Source organism: Giraffa tippelskirchi, chromosome 12, assembly GCF_054371585.1.
Source record: "Giraffa tippelskirchi isolate mGirTip1 chromosome 12, T2T-mGirTip1v1.2.pri, whole genome shotgun sequence".
NCBI classification, from domain to species: domain Eukaryota; kingdom Metazoa; phylum Chordata; class Mammalia; order Artiodactyla; family Giraffidae; genus Giraffa; species Giraffa tippelskirchi.
In genome coordinates this window covers 84,844,023-84,863,442 of record NC_137286.1, presented here as the reverse complement: position 1 = coordinate 84,863,442, position 19,420 = coordinate 84,844,023, and the positions used below count along the sequence as shown (strand labels likewise).

Below are 19,420 nucleotides of genomic sequence, written 5' to 3'. Positions count from 1 at the left end.
ATTGTGATCCACACAGTCAAAGGCTTTGGCATAGTCAATAAAGCAGAAATAGATGTTTTTCTGGAACTCTCTTGCTTTTTCGATGATCCAGCAGATGTTGGCAATTTGATCTCTGGTTCCTCTGCCTTTTCTAAAACCAGCTTGAACATCTGGAAGTTCACGGTTCACGTATTGTTGAAGCCTGGCTTGGAGAATTTTAAGCATTACTTTACTAGCGTGTGAGATGAGTGCAATTGTGCGGTAGTTTGAGCATTCTTTGGCATTGCCTTTCTTTACAATCTAGTAAGAAAACAAAAAGCAATCTCCTCCCCCAAACTGCAAGGGAATCAAATTGTTTAAGTACACATGTTAACATGGACAAATTATGTATATATACACAAGCGCACACACACACACAGGAATATGTAAAAAAATAAGAGGTGTATAGGGAATATACATAAAGCAATAGGGCTTTAACAGAGGAAGAACAGCTGGTTTTAAGGTTTCTCTCAAGCAACTATAATTTTTACTATATGCATACCTTACTCCCTAATATTTCTATGAGTATCTACCTTTTGGAGTGCCAAATTTTGAAGTTTTCAGCATACAATAAACATAAATTGATGATATTTCATAAACTGTCATTTCCACTATATTCACAAAGTTCATTAACCCTAAAAGCGGCTATTGTATGCATGCATGCTAAGTCGCTTCAGTCGTGTCCGACTCTGTGCGACCCTACGAACAGCAGCCCTCCAGGCTCCTCTGTCCACAGGATTCTCCAAGCGGCTATTACATCCAAGCAAATTTTTTACTTTGTTTTTTTCCAGGTAGAAAAGGTGACTAAGAAAAGGTTAAAGTCTAGCATCTGGATGAGGTTCAGACCCTAAATACTGACCTGCTTTCAAGTAAGTCAATCTGTAAGTATACAATCATCACGATCCTTCTGAAGGACCTAGATCATTTTTGAGGACAGACATTTAATATTTGGGGCTATATATAGAAAAGTAGACAGAAGACAAAATCATGCCTTCTAAACTCATATGGAGTTTAGGTTTTATATTACATAATTTTAAATTGAAATTGTAAGCCCTTTGAAGCTTACAGATATTATAACATACTAATACTGCATTATATTATTAGCTTATATAGAAATGTCTAGTCAAGGCTATGGTTTTTCCAGTGGTCATGTATGGATGTGAGAGTTGGACGGTGAAGAAAGCTGAGCGCCGAAGAATTGATGCTTTTGAACTGTGGTGTTGGAGAAGACTCTTTAGAGTCCCTTGGACTGCAAGGAGAGCCAACCAGTCCATCCTAAAGGAGATCAGTCCTGGGTGTTCATTGGAAGGACTGACACTGAAGCTGAAACTCCAATACTCTGTCCACCTGATGCGAAGAACTGACTCATTTGAAAAGACCCTGATGCTGGGAAAGATTGAAGGCAGGAGGAGAAGGGGCCGACAGAGGATGAGATGGTTGGATGGCATCACCGACTCGATGGACGTGGGTTTGGGTAAACTCCGCGAGTTGGTGATGGACAGGGAGGCCTGGCGTGCTGCGATTCATGGGGTCGCAAAGAGTCGGACACAACTGAGCGACTGAACTGAACTATATAGAAACAGGCAATGCAGAACTGTTTTCTGACAACATTTGTGGGTCAACAAAATGGTAAGATTCACAAAAATGTGATTACAATAAGGAACAACTGTATCAAAGAGGTGGAGTAGATAGTTACATTTTTCTAATAGAATTTCCAAGAACAGAAAGAATGGGATTTATTCTGTTGTCTATTTGAAAGATACTCTGATCCTTAAAAATTATTTGTATATTTTACTCATAAAATATATAAATATATAAACAAAAGTCAAAATAATTTTCCTTCTAAAATTAACATTGAATGCTGTAGTGCTATATATTATCAAAAATGATGTGAAATGAACCAAGTTAAATGAAAGTCTTCATTAGCTAATTTACTCAATCACTTGAAACATAACAGCCCTCCAAACAACCAGAAAAATACATTATTCCATAGTCTTAAGAGAAGAAATACATTTTATATTTAACATAAACTATAAACTTTAATTAGGTAGAATCATCTATTTGATTTATAGATCCACAGAAGGATAGTTTCAATTAGTGTTATTTCCATGAAATTTCACCTAACCATAAAAACAATTTAAGTACAATTTTAAAAGCTTATATTCAAGTAAAAAGGCAAATTCACAAACAGAAAAATAAAAGCCTCAAAAGAAGATGAATGACTTGGGTTTTTTTTCAGAAAAAAATTAGGGGTAATTAGACAATAGCTGAGCTAAACACACATGAATACTTTAACAAATTAAGTAAAAGGCTCTGATTCAAAACAGCAGACTGAATAATAAGTCTTTTACTTTCCAAAGGCTCTTTGAAATGAGAAATGAGATATTTTAAACAAGAAAAATCCATAATAGGCCTAGAAAACAAGAAATGGAACAGGTAGCAAAGCAGAAAGTTCAAAGAAATCCTGAAAGACTGAAAAACAGGTAAGACAGCACACACAGAAAAATCACAGCAATCCAATCACCAGAGGAAAGAGAGACGAAACCACTAAATTCAGGGTCAACAAACACAAAACATAACATCAGGGTAGTTAATTAAACCAGGACAGACAGACCATTCCTAATTCCATCAGTACAGGGCATAAGGGCTGCCACCTGCCACCTCAGCCCTCAGGCCAAAAAAGAGAATGCATCTTACAGTACATAGCAGGTCCCAAGGGAAGCAGAGAGGATTAACAACAGATCACATTTCAGAACCCAGGGGACGTTTATACCAGGGAGTAAAATATACACAGTACTCAACCACTCCTGGTTCTGCAGGTCTGCAGACAGCCTCTGGGCTCCTTGCTTCGGTCGAGCCATGACTGTGGACATAACCCACCTCCGTGCTCACAGCACACTGCCAATCCTCCGATTCAATTAAACTGTTGAAGCAAATCTACCAAACTGCTGAAGAGGCCACGAATATGAGTTTCAGGAGCAGACACACATTGGAAGGAAAAAATAATTAAGGAAAAAATATAAGAGGATCTTACAGAACCAACAGCTGTACATGCAGAGAAGCAAAGAAACAAACTCTCCATACATTCCATGTGAAAGAAACTATTCTATGCAACATTCCAGAAAAATGGGGCAGAGGGAAGCATGAGAAAAAGAAAGATGAGATATAAGAACAAACTGATGTTAAAGCATAGAAGAAGCAAATACACTTTAAGAAAATATGAAGAGAGACCCCATAGGAACCTGAGCCTTAAACCTTCTCCTCTGAGGTGACAGGAATTAATTGACACATGACTGCAGTCCCTGTTAGTAACTATTTGGTTCAATAATGAACAGAGTTATAAAATCATAACACTGTAAATGCCAAACTTATAAACTTGGCTTTTTGAGATCAATGCCAAGGGAAAGTATGCATATTTTTCATTCTTCAATTTCCCTGGAACAATTAATATTTAAATAATTATTTTTAAAAACTAATATCTTCTCTGAGGTTTAATTATGATCATGACAGATATTCCAAGAGGCTTCACTGCAAAGTGCATGAGTAGTAGTTTGTGGAAAAGAAGCCAGATGAAAGCCACTTGTCTTAACTTGAAGCCCACAGAGGGAAGGGGAAAGTAGGGGGCGGGGGTGCATCCCTTTCCTCTTATTAAGAAATGCTGGGGCCGCCTTTCAGGATACCCATGACACTCTCTTAAACTACGCCACCTTTTCTGTGAGCCTCCACAGAGCAGTGAAACGTTTCTCGTTTTCTTTCTCTCCCTTCCTTTACAACATTAAATAATGTAATTCTACAAAATGTGAGTCTTCTATGTATAAGTCTGTCTACTGAAGATCATCAAACAGAAATGATTTCTGAAAGTCTCCCAATTTACTATACATAAACACATAGCAGTAAAGGATGAGATGGTTGGACAGCATCACCAACTCAATGGACATGAATAGTGTCCACTATTTTCCTTCGGGAAATAGTGGAGGACTCAGGAGCCTGGTGTGCTGCAGTCCATGGGGTCGCAAAGAGGTGGATACGACTTAGCGACTGAACAACACCACACGTGGAAGAACACTTAAACATTTATGTCACTATTTCCGGGCCTACTGCTCTATTCCACCCACCATCACCTAGTCTCTGGACTATCTCAATGCCCTTTCAATGCATTTCACCGCTTCTCCTCTGGCTTACTCTAGCCTGTTGCCCTCGTGCTCATAGCCTTCCAGAGGCTTGAAATCTGCAGTCCTCGTCAGAGTCTATCTGGCCCTAAGTGATGTGGGCCCAACAACCACTATTCCTTCCACACACTCATATTGGAGTTACTCCTGCTGCTACACTCATTTCCACCTCAGGATCTCTGCAGCACTCCCACCGCCTAGGAAGCTCTTCAGATGCTCACATGGTCCGTTCCCTTCTCAGAGAGACCTTCCCTGACCTATCTAACATAGACTCTTCTCTGCTGTTAAAAAATGACTCTCTTACTCTGATTTGGGTGGCCCAGTGGTAAAGATTTCACCTGCAATGCAGGAGACGCGGGTTTGAAGATCCCCTAGAGGAGGAAATGGCAACTCGTTCCAGTATTCTTGCCTGGAAAATTCCATGGACAAAAAGAAGCCTGGTGGGCTACAATCCATGCGGTTGCAAAGAGTCGGACACAACTGAAGTGACTAGGACTTCATGCACCCTGATTTAGTTTTTTAAAGAAAACTAAACTTCTAACTTCAATACCTCTACATATTATATATCTTACTTATTTGGTAATTGTCTCCACTAAAAAGTAAACTCCTAGAGGGCAGTGTCTCTACCTGGTTCATGACTACCTCACACTCCCCACAATTACGTCTAGTATGGAGCAGGTGCTTCCCTTGTGGCTCAGCTGCTAAAGAACCTGCCTGCAATGCGGGAGACCTGGGTTCGATCCTGGGTGGGAAGATCCCCTGGAGAATGGAAAGGCTACCCACTCCAGTCCGGCCTGGAGAATTCCATGGACTGTATAGTCCATGGGGTCGCAAAGAGTCGGACACGACTGAGCGGCCTCCACTTTCACGTAGTAGTGCTTAATGAACATTTGTTGAATGAATGCTATTAGTAAATACCTATTAATACTTAAGACGAAATATAAACAGGAAAGTGGAAAATAAACACACACTCTCTCTAATCACAGACATGCATTTTCAATCTGCAAAGTCACTTGTAGCTCTTTCGTCCCTGAGTTTAATTATCTGTCCATTTGTCATCCTTTTAAAGTATGGTTATTGTTCATGACTGACTAAGCCTCATGAGCCTATAATGCCTTTGCTGAAACAAGTCACTCATTCTCAAGTTGCTGTAAGCCAAGCTGATGTATCCCCGATCTTCTGTTTCCCAGAAGTCAGTGTTAATGCTGCACCGCTTCCGTGAGCTTTCTGGGCATCGTCTCCAGGGGTAACAAACCCCAGCTCACCACACTCTAGCTTCTTAGATACAGACTACCATTCATTCTTCACTTAGATTCTGCTCAGCAGAGTAGCCGTGATGCTGGTAGATGGATGTATAAGCCCTACAGGATTTCAAAGTTGGAATCATATAACTTCATGTTTGAGATAGCCAGGTGTGGTGGTACAAGGAAGCTAGTTTCAAATTTCAAGATGAAATAAATTTGGGGGTATACTCCATCTGGACAGGGACCATGTCTGTTTTGTTCACCAGCTATGCCCAGCCCCTGGCACAGGATAATCACTGAATGAATAAATGAACACTAATTAAACAAAGAAAATAAATTATCTCAAAGTAGATCTAATACTACTAAAAGGAATAAAGTAATTAGCAAAGTCAGGAATAAGCATAGATATAATATGCCCAAGAAACTTCAAAGTAAGTTTAGATTTCTAACTAAACTCATTTTTAACTTACAGAAGTTGAAATCTTCTTCGCAGTTTCTGTGATTACTTGTCCTAGAGGTTTCCAGATCTGAAATGCATAGCGACCTAAATATAATAGTAACAGGAATAAAGGCAAATACATTTTCTGTAATGAAAGCCAATACCCACAAGGTGCTCACCATAGCAGTTATTTATAGTTTACTTTATATATGTTAGTTTAATAACTATTTCAAAACCTACCAGAAAGACAGTCATTTTTTCAAACTTCTAATTTGTTAAATGGAGGAGAGATTTCATTTTAATTACTCCAAATAAAAAAAAAAATTCTATTGCTTCTCACAATGATAATCACTTTGAAATATAGAGAAAACAAGTGATGTTCATGATCTACACAACACAGGACTGCTTTTAATGAAGTTACCGCTAAAGTAATGAAGCAATTTCGTGGGAAATATTTACAAAGAATGTGTTTATTATCAATTTCTCACTGAGGATGACCAAAAGCTTCTTTTATTTTAGTATTTTCCTTTCTTAGTCACCCTAATTATCAAAACTCCTCTGAGACTAGACAACTAAGTATCAATAGCAAAACAGGTCCTAACCTGTTTTCAGGGCATAGAACCAGAATAAAAGATCATCAGGCCAATCAGACTGTCTGTCTACTAACACTAGTGTCTCTTTTCTAAAAGTTATGATCCTCTGAAGTTTCTAACCAAGTTATTTGCAAATTAAGATTGCTACTGGGAAAATTCAACTACAAAGATATTTTATAACAAGCTACCTGTCTAAATATACTGTTATTCCTGTTCAGACAACATGCTATAGTGAAAAACAACGGATGCTAGTTAGACCTAGGAAGATGTGAAGTAATCAACCTAAGTAGGAGACAAAAAGCTCTTGAAACCAAGGAGAATGTTAAAGCAAAATTAGATAAAGCTGAAACCCTAACTCGTCTAAATCTTTTATCACATAGAGATCAACTTTCATTTGATTCTTCAACAGTATAAAATACAGCTTTTCAGTTCAGTCCAGTCACTCAGTAGTGTCCAACTCTTTGCGACCCCATGGACTGCAGCACACCAGGCTTCCCTGTCCATCACCAACTCCCGGAGCTTACTCAAACTCATGTCTATGGCTTTTAAAGTGTCTCAAAATTCCTTCAAAACCACAATCATGCAATCTTGATGTAAAAAAGCAATCAAAGGCTTCAAGAACTGACATTTGGACATTTATTTTAACCATAAAAGAGAAGACAAAGTTCTAACAGCTAGGAATACTTTTCTTCTAAATTCTACGCTTTAGTGTAGTTGACTATGAAAGAGAAATGCCTGCTATTTAATATTCTAGTTAGTAAAATGAATTTGGCAACAGTCTAATATGTATGCAGTACATATACCAATTCTTCTCATTTTAGAAAGAAGACCTTGGCAAAAGCATATCTTTCTCTAATTTCAAATAAAAATCTTACATTTGAATTTGAAGTAACTATGCCTATTCTTATTTCAAATCCAAACGTAAGATTTTTATTTGAAATGAGAAAGACATGCTTTCAGAAAACTAAGATCATGGCATCGAGTCCCATCACTTCATGGCAAATAGATGGGGAAATAATGGAAACTTTATTCTTTTGGGCTCCAAAATCACTGCAGATGGTGACTGCAGCCATGAAATTAAAAGACGCTTATTCCTTGGAAGAAAAGCTATGACCAACCCAGACATATTAAAAAGCAAAGACATTACTTTGCCAACAAAGGTCCGTCTAGTCAAGGCTATGGTTTTTCCAGTGGTCATGTACGGATGTGGGAGTTGGACTATAAAGAAAGCTGAGCGCGGAAGAATTGATGCTTTTGAACTGTGGTGTTGGAGAAGACTCTTGAGAGTCCCTTGGACTGCAAGGATATCCAACGAGTCCATCCTAAAGGAGATCAGTCCTGAATATTCATTGGAAGGACAGATGCTGAAGCTGAAACTCCAATACTTTGGCCACCTGTGGCGAAGAACTGACTCATTTGAAAAGACCCTGATGCTGAGAAAGATTGAAGGCATGAGAAGGGGATGACAGAGGATGAGATGGTTGGATGGCATCACCGACTTGATGGACATGAGTTTGAGCAAACTCTGGGAGTTGGTGATGGACAGAGAAGGCTGGCGTGTTGCAGTCCATGGGGTCTTAAAGAGTCGGACACGACTGAGCAACTGAACTGAACTGATGCCTATTCTGCTATAGCAATTAATACTAAAATTATTTTATGTTTATGGGCAAGTCTGTCAAAATTCCTTTTCAGACATGATACTCTTCACATGAAACCTCCATAAGCAGTTAACTATAGTTACATAATGAGACATAAGACTTTGATGGTATAAAAACCAAGAAAAACTGAACCACTGATTGTCCTGATTTTAAAGTTCTCACTGGTAAGGTGCTTTAAACAGAGTTGTGTGGAATTACATATTATGCAAAACAAAATAAAATCTTTTAAGTCTCTTTTCCTGTTGGATGTCACTGCATATAACCATGACAGAATGTATTAATAGCTCCACCTACAAAGAAGATCCAATTAACAAGATCAAACCCACGGCCCTTAAGAGACACAAAAGCTAACTGAAAAATGTAAATCTTTATCAACAAAGAAATGCTCTCAGATGAACATTTAATTAGAGAATAGCTATGTAATTTAAAATTATAAATTAATGACTGGAAGCGATAGCAATTTTACTTTAAATCTTTATAACTATTCTTTCTAAAAAGATTTTGGCAGTAAAAGAAATTCTCCTGGGTTTCCAAAGAAATTACACCAATACATTAAATTGAGTAATAAACACACTACCAAGAATAACTAGCTCATCAGAAAGAACTGACAGAAAATGTGTAAACTTATCTGCAAGAAAAAAATTAATATGGGCGTACTGAAGAGCCCCACATCACTTATACTGCTTCATATTAAAGTTTATTTTTTAACAGTATACTATAGCTCAAACTAAAAAAATGTCAGGAAGATCAATTATTACTGGGCCTAGTTTTCCAAACTTTGGTAGCATTAATTTCCTTCACTACAAAGTTTATCTATACTGACAAATATTCACAGACTGTGAATGCTGTAAAGAGCAGGAATGTATGTCTTAAAACCAAAAACCTCAGAATACTGAGAGTCTTCTCAAAATTCACTCTAAAAGCTATTTGGAAATATTTCTCCTACAACATTTATTGATATGTATCCTTTATTTATCTTACCTGCAAAGCCAAGAGCTGCAATACCCAGTCCCACAGCTATCAAACTTCTTGCCTACAGAGGAAAAAAATGATTATCATTTACAGAGCTACATACGAGTTTTTAAAGTAAATCATTTAAAATAATGAGAACAATTACGTTGAATATCACATTTTCTTCAAGCTCTGCTCTGTTTTAAATATCTGCAGTGTCTATGAGAGTATATCTCCTACACACTATATTGGCTGATTTTCAGTGAAGTAATTTTAGACTTCATTCATTTTCCATGTATTTGAATTCATTCTGACCAAGAGCTTTTATGTTACTTGTTGCTAAAATGTTTTCTATAGACTATTCGTAACTGTGGGTCTAACATATTTATCTTCCATAAAGATAAAAGGCAAATATTTCCTCCCCCTTTACATATGTGATGCTCAAATGGACTCCGCTCTATTTAAAAATTTGATAAAATATGATATCCAAGTGTAGCCAAGAAGCCAAACTGTGGAAAATTAATAAAAGTGATGAAAAACTTAAGAACTAGCTTATTTCTACCTTTCTAGACCAAGGTAAAAATTTTAAAATAAGAGCGAAAAATCCAGAGTCTAAAAATATGAGCTCATCCAGATAAATTTTGAATTAGTTATATACTCCATATTATTCTCTGCTTTTCTCCTTAACCACCTGGGGAAAATATTTAAGTCACAACAGTAAAAGGTTTTAGGTAGCAAAGATCAATGGATACCCCCAAGATCCATTCTCCCTTTCTTCTACAGGATCAGAAATTTCTATTTTTAGCCAGACACATATTTCCAAGCCTCCCTTAGGCTTAGGTACAGCATTGTTTAGTAAATGTTGGCTTATAGGATATAAGCAGAACAGTGTGTGCAGCGTCTGAGAAGTCTTTCAGAGGACGGGAGAATATCCCTCTCCTTTTCCATTCCTCCTTCCTACTGGCTGCACTATAGACATTATAACAGGAGCCACTGTGTCGGGCAAGGAAGGAGGAACAATGAGGTGGAAGGAGGAACAATGAGGTGGAAGGACACTGATCTGGATGATCATGGAGCTGCCACAGTGCCCCTGGATTGCCTCTATTTCAGTTCAGTTCAGTTCAGTTCAGTCGCTCAGTCGTGTCCGACTCTTTGTGACCCCATGGATCGCAGCACGCCGGGCCTCCCTGTCCATCACCAACTTTCGGAGTTTACCCAAACCCTTGTCCATCGAGTTAGTGATGCCATCCAATCATCTCATCCTCTGTCACCCCCTTATCCTCCCGCCCCCAATCCTTCCCAGCATTAGGGTCTTTTCCAATGAGGTGGCCAAAGTATTGGGAGTTTGAGCTTCAACATCAGTCCTTCCAATGAACACCTAGGACTGATCTCCTTTAGGATGTACTGGTTGGATCTCCTTGCTGTCCAAGGGACTCTCAAGAGTCTTCTCCAACACCACAGTTCAAAAGCATCAATTCTTCGGCACTCAGCTTTCTTCACCGTCCAACTCTCACATCCATACTTGACCACTGGAAAAACCATAGCCTTGACTAGACGGACCTTTGTTGGCAAAGTAATGTCTGCTTTTAAATATGCTATCTAGGTTGGTCATAACCTTCCTTCCAAGGAGTAAGCGTCTTTTAATTTCATGGCTGCAATCACCATCAGCAGTGATTTTGGAGCCCCCAAAAATAAAGTCTGACACTGTTTCCACTGTTTCCCCATCTATTTGCCATGAAATGATGGGACCAGATGCCATGATCTTAGTTTTCTGAACGTTGAGCTTTAAGCCAACTTTTTCACTCTCCTCTTTCACTTTCATCAAGAGGCTCTTTAGTTCTTCTTCACTTTCTGCCATAAGGGTGGTGTCACCTGCCTATCTGAGGTTATTGATATTTCTCCCAGCAATCTTGATTTCAGCGTGTGGTTCTTCCAGCCCAGCGTTTCTCATGATGTACTCTGCATATAAGTTAAATAAGCAGGGTGACAATATACAGCCTTGACGTACTCCTTTTCCTATATACATGAGATAAAAATAAAATTCTGGCTTCCTAAAATACTACTCCTATTTTCGGTTTTCAGGTATTTGCAGCCCAATCAAAATTTTGATGGGGTCATAATCGAGGAGAGACGCTACAGAAATGTTTTTTGTCTGATTAGTGGTGAGAGAGGCAAATCCGTAAGATCCAGCAAAGACTAAGAATAGCTACAATAATCTCACCAGGAAATAAGAATGGATTCATTTCACATCAGTGCAGCAAAAGTCAAAAGATGGAGATTGAGACTGGAAGGACAGTAAAACCAAAAAGCCCTACAGACATCAGTTTTCAAGTCTGTAAGGGAATGCAAGTCTTAGGAAATCAATACCCCAAATATTCAATGAGAGACTCTACAAGGATAAACATCAGGACACAAAGGCCAACCGTATGAAGGTGCTCTAACTTTAACACCCAGTAATGCTCTCTTTGGAGAAGGGCACATCAAACCCACTCCAGTATTCTTGCCTGGAGAATCCCATGGACAGAGGAGCCTGGTGGGCTACAATCCACAGGATAGCAAAGAGTTGGACACGACTAAAGCAACTGAGCACTCACGCAGGCAACACTCTCTTAGAGATCTAGAGGTCTTCATAGACAAGATGAATAAAGTTCATCTAGGCTTCTTCAGTTCCAGTTTTAAGATACATCTTCTCACCAGGCAGAGCACTAGGACGATCTCAGGGAAGGAAGATTCTTTCTCTGGTAGAGGGCAAGCCTGGAGCTAGCTAGGCAGAGGGGCCAAACAGTCTTCAAGGTTCCCTTCAGTTTAAGTGAAAGTGAGAGTCGCTCAGTCGTGTCCAACTCTGTGTGAACCTACGGACTATACAGTCCATGGACTTCTCCAGACCAGAATACTGGAGTGGGTAGCCTTTCCCTTCTACAGGGGATCTTCCCAACCCAGGATGGAACCCAGGTCTCCTGCACTGCAGGTGGGTTCTTTACCAGCTGAGCCACTGGGAAAGCCCTCCCTTCAGGCTGCCTAGACTTAATTACTCCTAAAACTGAAGGGAGATGTGTATTGACTTAAAGAAGATGTTCTGGGTTGGCTGAGTCCCTTTGCACAACATTGTTAACTAGCTATACTCAAACACAAAATAAAAAGCTTAAAAAAGAAAGAAAATGAAGTTCTGTTGAGGTGTATTTTTGCCATTTTCCAGAGCTTCCCAGGGGCTACATATTTTGAGTTTTCCAGTCTTATTTTCCATTGGTTCACTTTAAAAATCCTCAGTTCAACCAAAGTACTCAACTGCTTCATGTGTGAATTTATTTTCCTTTCTTATAAACTCTATTTACTCTTTTATCTGACTAGAAATATCTATCTGTGCCTATCAAAATCTGACATATTCTCAATATTTCAGCTTGAACCAGTCACAGAATGGGAGAACTCATTTGCAACACATAAAAGACAATAAGCACATATCCAAAAATACAGAGACTTCTTCCCCATTAATAACACAGACAATCCAATAGAAATGGACAGAAGAGTAGGTCAGGGACTTCACAGAAAACAAAAATCTAAATGGCTGATAAACATGAATACTAATGATAACAACCACCAAACCAAAATGGTGTAGAAATATTAATACCAGAATATTTTGTGGAATTTGTTCTGTTCACCCATGACTCAAGCACCAAGCAGTAGCACCTACACTTCTAGGGTGATTCTTCTAGGATACACTACTAGGATAATAGTAATAATGTATGTAAAGGACTTAGCACAGTGGCTTGGCACATGTACTTTTAAATTTGTCTGAGTAAAAGAAGACTCACAGAAGTGGTTTTTGAGGTAGGCTCTTTTTTATAGATTAATTATTATATGATTTTTACTATTCTGACTATTCAAATATACACGAGGCAAAATAGCTGCCTTACTAAAGAGATTTTTATGTCAAGATATTTATATCAAAAACATTAAACCATTAGGCATTTGGTCATTTTTCACTTTAATCTAACAATATGTAAGGCTCAACTATGTTTAACAATTAAAAATTCAATGTAATTTTCAATAAATAAGTATTGAATACTCTGAGTACTATTGTCCGTTTGTCCCTTCAGGTTCATTTTCTGCTCTTCTCTGCCTTGCTCTGTACCTCTGTCTCCACTTGCCTCAAAAGGCTACATTATCCGGTCCTCATTTGCCCTCCTGCTACTGGTTGGGTTTTGCCAATGAGAGGAAGTTTCACAGAACACCAAGCACTAGTTACCAATTCCAGAAAAGGACTCTGAACATCTCTGCCCATTATATCTTTGTATCAAAGTTTCGGAGCCAAACACAATGCTCAAGCACTGGATAGAGTAATATTTCTTACCCAGAGAAGGGGCAGAGTAAGATCAGCTCCAGCCATGTGCACCAGTCTCACGGGGCTGGGGGATGACAGACAGCTGACAAAAGAAAACTGGTCCGAGTGCTCCATTCCCCTCTTTAGCCTCCACCATCCCTGGAATCTGAAATACTGAAAGCTGGGGGCAAGCCTGAGACAGGAAAAGATAATCCCAAAAAACACAGGTTGTGTGAGCTCCTCACCTTTTTAAAAAAGTGTTCCAAGTCCAAGACCTCTTTTCATGAGGTCAAGCAGGGCTGAAAGCCTGTGCACGTGAAAACTGCTTTTCTCAAAAGGAAGAATCAGCAGAAAAGCAGCAGTGGAAGGAGACAGAAAAATAGTACCATTTATTCCCTGCTATGTCTCCTCTTTGGCCACAGCTCTTGTTCAGCAGCTCTTCTTTCGTACCTGTAACTCTCACTGGGTTCTGGAGCATAGTTCCCAACCCCTTGCCGATTTGCCTGAGTAGGTAACTGTTTCCAACAGTCACTAGTCCCTCAGTGATTCATCAACCTTTCTTGTTTACCTTAAACTATGCCCACAAATTTGCAAATACTCCCTTCATTAAACTATGTCTCCAAAACCCACCCATTACTACCAGTATCCTTACTGACACAAGCATGAGTATACACGAGTCACTATGTTATGCATAAGAGATGCAGTGGATAATAAGGCACAGGCTTGTATCAAATGGGTCCTCTATAGGATGCTGAACATGGTGAGCCTCCACTGCTAATGCTAACCTCCCAAAGGTCTTTATCTTTAACCTTCAGTTCAGTTCAGTTCAGTTGCTCAGTCGTGTCCAGCTCTTTGTGACCCCATGGACTGCAGCACAAGGCTTCCCTGTCCATCACCAACTCGTGGAGTTTACTCAAACTCATGTCCATTGAGTTGGTGATGCCATCCAACCATCTCATCCTCTATTATTCCCTGCTCCTCCCACCTTCAATCTTTCCCAGCATCAGGGTCTTTTCAAATGAGTCAGTTCTTCACATCAGGTGGCCAAAGTATTAAGAGTTTCAGCTTCAGCATCAGTCTTTCCAGTGAATATTCAGGACTGATTTGCTTTAGGATGGACTGGTTGGATCTCCTTGCAGTCCAAGGGACTCTCAAGAGTCTTCTCCAACACCACACTTCAAAAGCATCAATTCTTCGGCACTCAGCTTTCTTTATAGTCCAACTCTCACATCCATAGATGACCACTGGAAAAACCATAGCCTTGACTAGATGGACTTTGTTGGCAAAGTAATGTCTCTGCTTTTTAATATGCTGTCTAGGTTGGTCATAAATTGTCTTCCAAAGAACAAGCGTATTTTAATTTCATGGCTGCAGTCACCATCTGCAGTGATTTTGCAACACCCCAAAATAAAGTCTCTCACTGTTTCTGCTGTTTCCCCATCTATTTGCCATGAAGTGATGGGACCAGATGCCATGATCTTAATTTTCTGAATGTTGAGCTTTAAGCCAACTTTTTCACTCTCCTCTTTCACTTTCATCAAGAGGCTCTTTAGTTCTTCTTCACTTTCTGCCATAACGGTGGTGTCATCTGCATATCTGAGGTTATTGATATTTCTCCTGGCAATCTTGATTCCAGGTTGTGCTTCTTCCAGCATTTCTCACGATGTATTATGCATATAAGTTAAATAAGCAGGTGACAATATACAGCCTGGATGCACTCCTTTCCCTATTTGGAACCAGTCTGTTGTTCCATGTCCAGTTCTAACTGTTGCTTCCTGACCTGCATACAGAGTTCTCTGTCTGCAAGAGGCAGGTCAGGTGGTCTGGCATTCCCATCTCTTTAAGAATTTTAAACAGTTTGTTGTGATCCACACAGGCAAAGGATTTGGCATAGTCAATAAAGCAGAAATAGATGTTCTTCTGGAACTCTCTTGCATCTCTGATGATCCAGCGGATGTTGGCAATTTGATCTCTGGTTCCTCTGCCTTTTCTAAATCCAGCTTGAGCATCTGGAAGTTCACAGTTCACTTATTGTTGAAGCTTGGCTTGGAGAATTTTGAGCATTACCTTACTAGAGTGTGAGATGAGTGCAACTGTGCGGTAGTTTGAGCATTCTTTGGCATTGCCTTTCTTTGGAATTGGAATGAAAACTGACCTTTTCCAATCCTGTGGTCACAGGAGTTTTCCAAATTTGCTGGCATATTGAATGCACCACTTTCACAGCATCATCTTTTAGGATTTAAATAGCTCAACTGGAATTCCATCACCTCCATGAGCTTTGTTCGTAGTGATGCTTCCTAAGGCCCACTTGACTTCACATTCCAGGATGTCTGGCTTTAGGTGAGTAATCACACCATCGTGATTATCGGGGTTGTGAAGATCTTTTTTGTACAGTTCTTCTGTATATTCTTGCCATCTCTTCTTAATATCTTCAGCTTCTGTTAGGTCCATACCATTTCTTTCCTTTATTGTGCCCATCTTTGCATGAAATGTTCCCTTGGTTCACATGAAATGTTCCCTAATTTTCTTGAAGAGATCTCTAGTCTTTCCCATTCTACTGTTTGCCTCTATTTCTTTGCACTGATCACCGAGGAAGGCTTTCTTATTGCTCCTTGATATTCTTTGGAACTCTGCATTCAAATGAGTATCTCTTTCCTTTTCTCCTGTGCCTTTCGCTTCTCTTCTATTCACAGCTATTTGTAAGGCCTCCTCAGACAGCCATTTTGTTTTTTTGCATTTCTTTTTCTTGTGGATAGTCTTGATCCCTGCCTCCTGTACAATGTCATGAACCTCCATCCATAGTTCATTAGGCACTCTGTCTATGAGATCTAATCCCTTGAATCTATTTCTCACTTCCACTGTATAACTGTAAAGGATTTGATTTAGGTCATACCTGAATGGTCTACTGGCTTTCCCCACTTTCTTCAATTTTAAGTCTGAATTTGGCAATAAGGAATTCATGATCTGAGCCACAGTCAGCTCCTGGTCTTGTTTTTGCTGACTGTATAGAGCTTCTCCATCTTTGGCTGCAAAGAATATAATCAATCTGATTTCAATATTGACCATCTGGTGATGTCCAGATGTTCCATCTGGAATCATCTTCTGTGTTGTTGGAATAGGATGTTTGCTATGACCAGTGAGTTCTCTTGGCAAAAGAGAACTTCTTTCTGTACTCCAAAGCCAAATCTGCCTGTTACTCTAGGTATTTCTTGACTTCTTACCTTTGCATTCCAGTCCCCTAAAATGAAAAGGACATCTTTATTGGGTGTTAGTTCTAGAAGGTCTTGTAGTTCTTCACAGAACCGTTCAACTTCAGCTTCTTCAGCATTGCTGGTCAGGGCATAACCTTGGATTACTGTGATATTGAATGGTTTGCCTTGGGAACGAACAGAGATCATTCTCCCGTTTTTGATATTGCACCCAAGTATTGCATTTCAGACTCTTTTGTTGACTGTGAGGCTACTCCATTTCTTCTAAGGGATTCTTGCCCACAGTAGTAGATATAATGGTCATCTGAGTTAAATTCACCCATTCCAGTTCATTTTAGTTTGCTGATTCCTAAAATGTCGACATTCACTCTTGCCATCTCCTGTTTGACCACTTCCAATTTGCCTTGATTCATGGACCTAACATTCCAGGTTCCTATGCAATATTGCTCTTTACAGTATTGAACTTTACTTCCATCACCAGTCACATCCACAACTGGGTGTTGTTTTTGCTTTGGCTCCAATTCTTCATTCTTTGTTGAGTTATCTCTCCACTGATCCCCAGTAGCATATTGGGCACCGACCGACCTGTCCTATCTTTTTGCCTTTTCATACTGTTCATGGGCTTCTCAAGGAAAGAATACTGAAGTGGTTTGCCATTCCTTTCTCCAGTGGACCACGTTTTGTCAGAACTTTCCACCATGACGCATCTGTCTTGGGTGGCCCTGTTATAGCCACACGTTCTGGGAAACAAGCTCATTCAGAAGGATGATGCAGATAGTGAAGTGCAGTTTATTACACCAGTGGGCCCAAGGCAGAGTACCCTCTTAGCCAAGGACCCCGACCAGCATTTGTGAAAATCTTTTATACTCCATGTGTACATGTCTGAACCCACCACCCAATTTCCTTGTGACTTACATAAACAAAGGAAAGGTAAATACAATCACAATAACCTCATCATTCATGTGTTATGTGTTCAAACAGTCAATAATCAATAGGCCCGAGGTTACAGAAAAAAAATTTATGACCTGTCCAGAGGTAGGGGGATCAGTGTATGTTTTCTCTTAGGTGATGAGTAACTTGAATACAATCTTCAAGATTCCCCCGTCCGGAGGGGGTCTTATCCTTCTATTGTCGTTTCCACAGGCACTAAGCACAGAGTTCAGAGTCCATTAGAGAGGTGGCCGAACATGATCAGCACGAACAGGCCTAAGATGGAGTCCAGGCCCTATGAATTCCTTCTTCAGCCCTACACGGCATGGGTCAGTTTCATTGAGTTAGACAAGGTTGTGGTCCATGTGATCAGATTGGTTAGTTTTCTGTGATTGTGGTTTTCAGTCTATCTGCCCTCTGATGGAGAAGGATAAGAGGCTAATGGAAGCTTCCTCATAGGAGAGACTGACTGAGGGGGAACTGGGTCTTGTTCTGATGGGTAGGGCCATGCTCAGTGCATCTTTAATCCAATTTTCTGTTGATGTTCGGGGCTGTGTTCCCTCCTTGTTGTTTGACCTGAGGCCAAACTATGGTGGAAGTAATGAAGATAATGGCGACCCCCTTCAAAAGGTCCCATGCAGGCACTGCCACACTCACTGCCCCCAAACTTGCAGCAGCAGGCCATCGCCGACTCATGCGTTTGCCGGAGACTCCTGGACACTCATGGGCAAGATCTTTAACCTTATCACATTTATTTCACCAGTGTATGCTTATATGTGTGCTCTGTCTAAGTTTCTAGATATCAAGAGCCTTTAAAAAGTCTGATAAAATCTATGAAACATCACTCCCAGAAAAGCACAATACATACACAGCACAATTTTTTGGTACATAATATGAGGGAATCCATGGGTTGCTCTGAAGTCCTTCAGTTCACAAACCCCAACATGAAAATCTCTATAAAAAATAAACAAATGCTCACTGAAATCAAGATCAAATTTACTTTCAGCTCCTAGAGCATATGTGAAGTCTTGTCATTTATATTTCATTTCTCATTCATTCAACAATAGTACAATAAGAAACATTATGCTGATGTCAGAATCTCTATTTCTTAAGACTACCTTTATAGAAAGATAAACTTAAGAGTCAGAATTAATCTCTATTTCTAAAGACTAATCTTATAGAAAAAAAAAAAAATGAGGCCTTGACACCTTTAAAAACAACAAAAGCAAACCCAAATTAGATAGATTTGGAGCAAATAAAGATGTTCAATAAATGAGCCAAAACTATGCAATCAAGTCCTACTGAAAATGGACAACGTATTAGCATAGCTAACCAAAAATTCATTTATTATTGGAATTAAAATTCCTTATTGGAAGGGGAGTATATCTGATTTATCTCTTTAATTGTATTTTCAATTAATTTAATATTAAAATTGTTTATACCTTTTGAGCACAAACAATTGATAACAAAATTATCTGGAAGTTTAACTCAACTTGAAATCAAAAAAAAAAAAAATGTAACCTATACTATCAGATTTTGTAATCTAAAATCAGAATAAAGGTCTTCCTCATAAAGTTTCCTATGGAAATACTAAGACTGTTAGAGATAAGCAAATAAGAAAACTTTAACCTCAAGGCTGTATATTGTCACCCTGCTTATTTAATTTATATGCAGAGTACATCATGAGAAACACTGGGCTGGATGAAGCACAAGCTGGAAGCAAGACTGCCTGGAGAAATATCAATAATCTGAGATATGCAGATGACACCACCCTTATGGCAGAAAGTGAAGAGGAACTAAAGGCCTTATGGCAGAAAGTGAAGAGGAACTAAAGAGTCTCTTGATGAAAGTGAAAGAGGAGAGTGAAAAAGTTGGCTTAAAACTCAACATT

The 19,420-nt window shown here is 39.3% G+C and overlaps 1 protein-coding gene across 3 annotated transcripts in view; it reads right to left on the bottom strand.

Annotated features, from left to right (window-relative positions):
- Positions 1 to 19,420, bottom strand: part of DNAJC15 (DnaJ heat shock protein family (Hsp40) member C15) — an 81,066-nt gene that overhangs the window by 34,388 nt on the left and 27,258 nt on the right. For all 3 annotated transcript variants that reach the window (XM_081550857.1, XM_081550856.1, XM_081550858.1), the window contains 2 exons: positions 9,103 to 9,154; positions 5,902 to 5,975 (listed from right to left, as the gene is read on the bottom strand). In XM_081550857.1, coding sequence (XP_081406983.1) covers positions 5,902 to 5,975; positions 9,103 to 9,154 — 126 coding nt within the window. The remainder of the gene's footprint in view (positions 1 to 5,901; positions 5,976 to 9,102; positions 9,155 to 19,420) is intronic.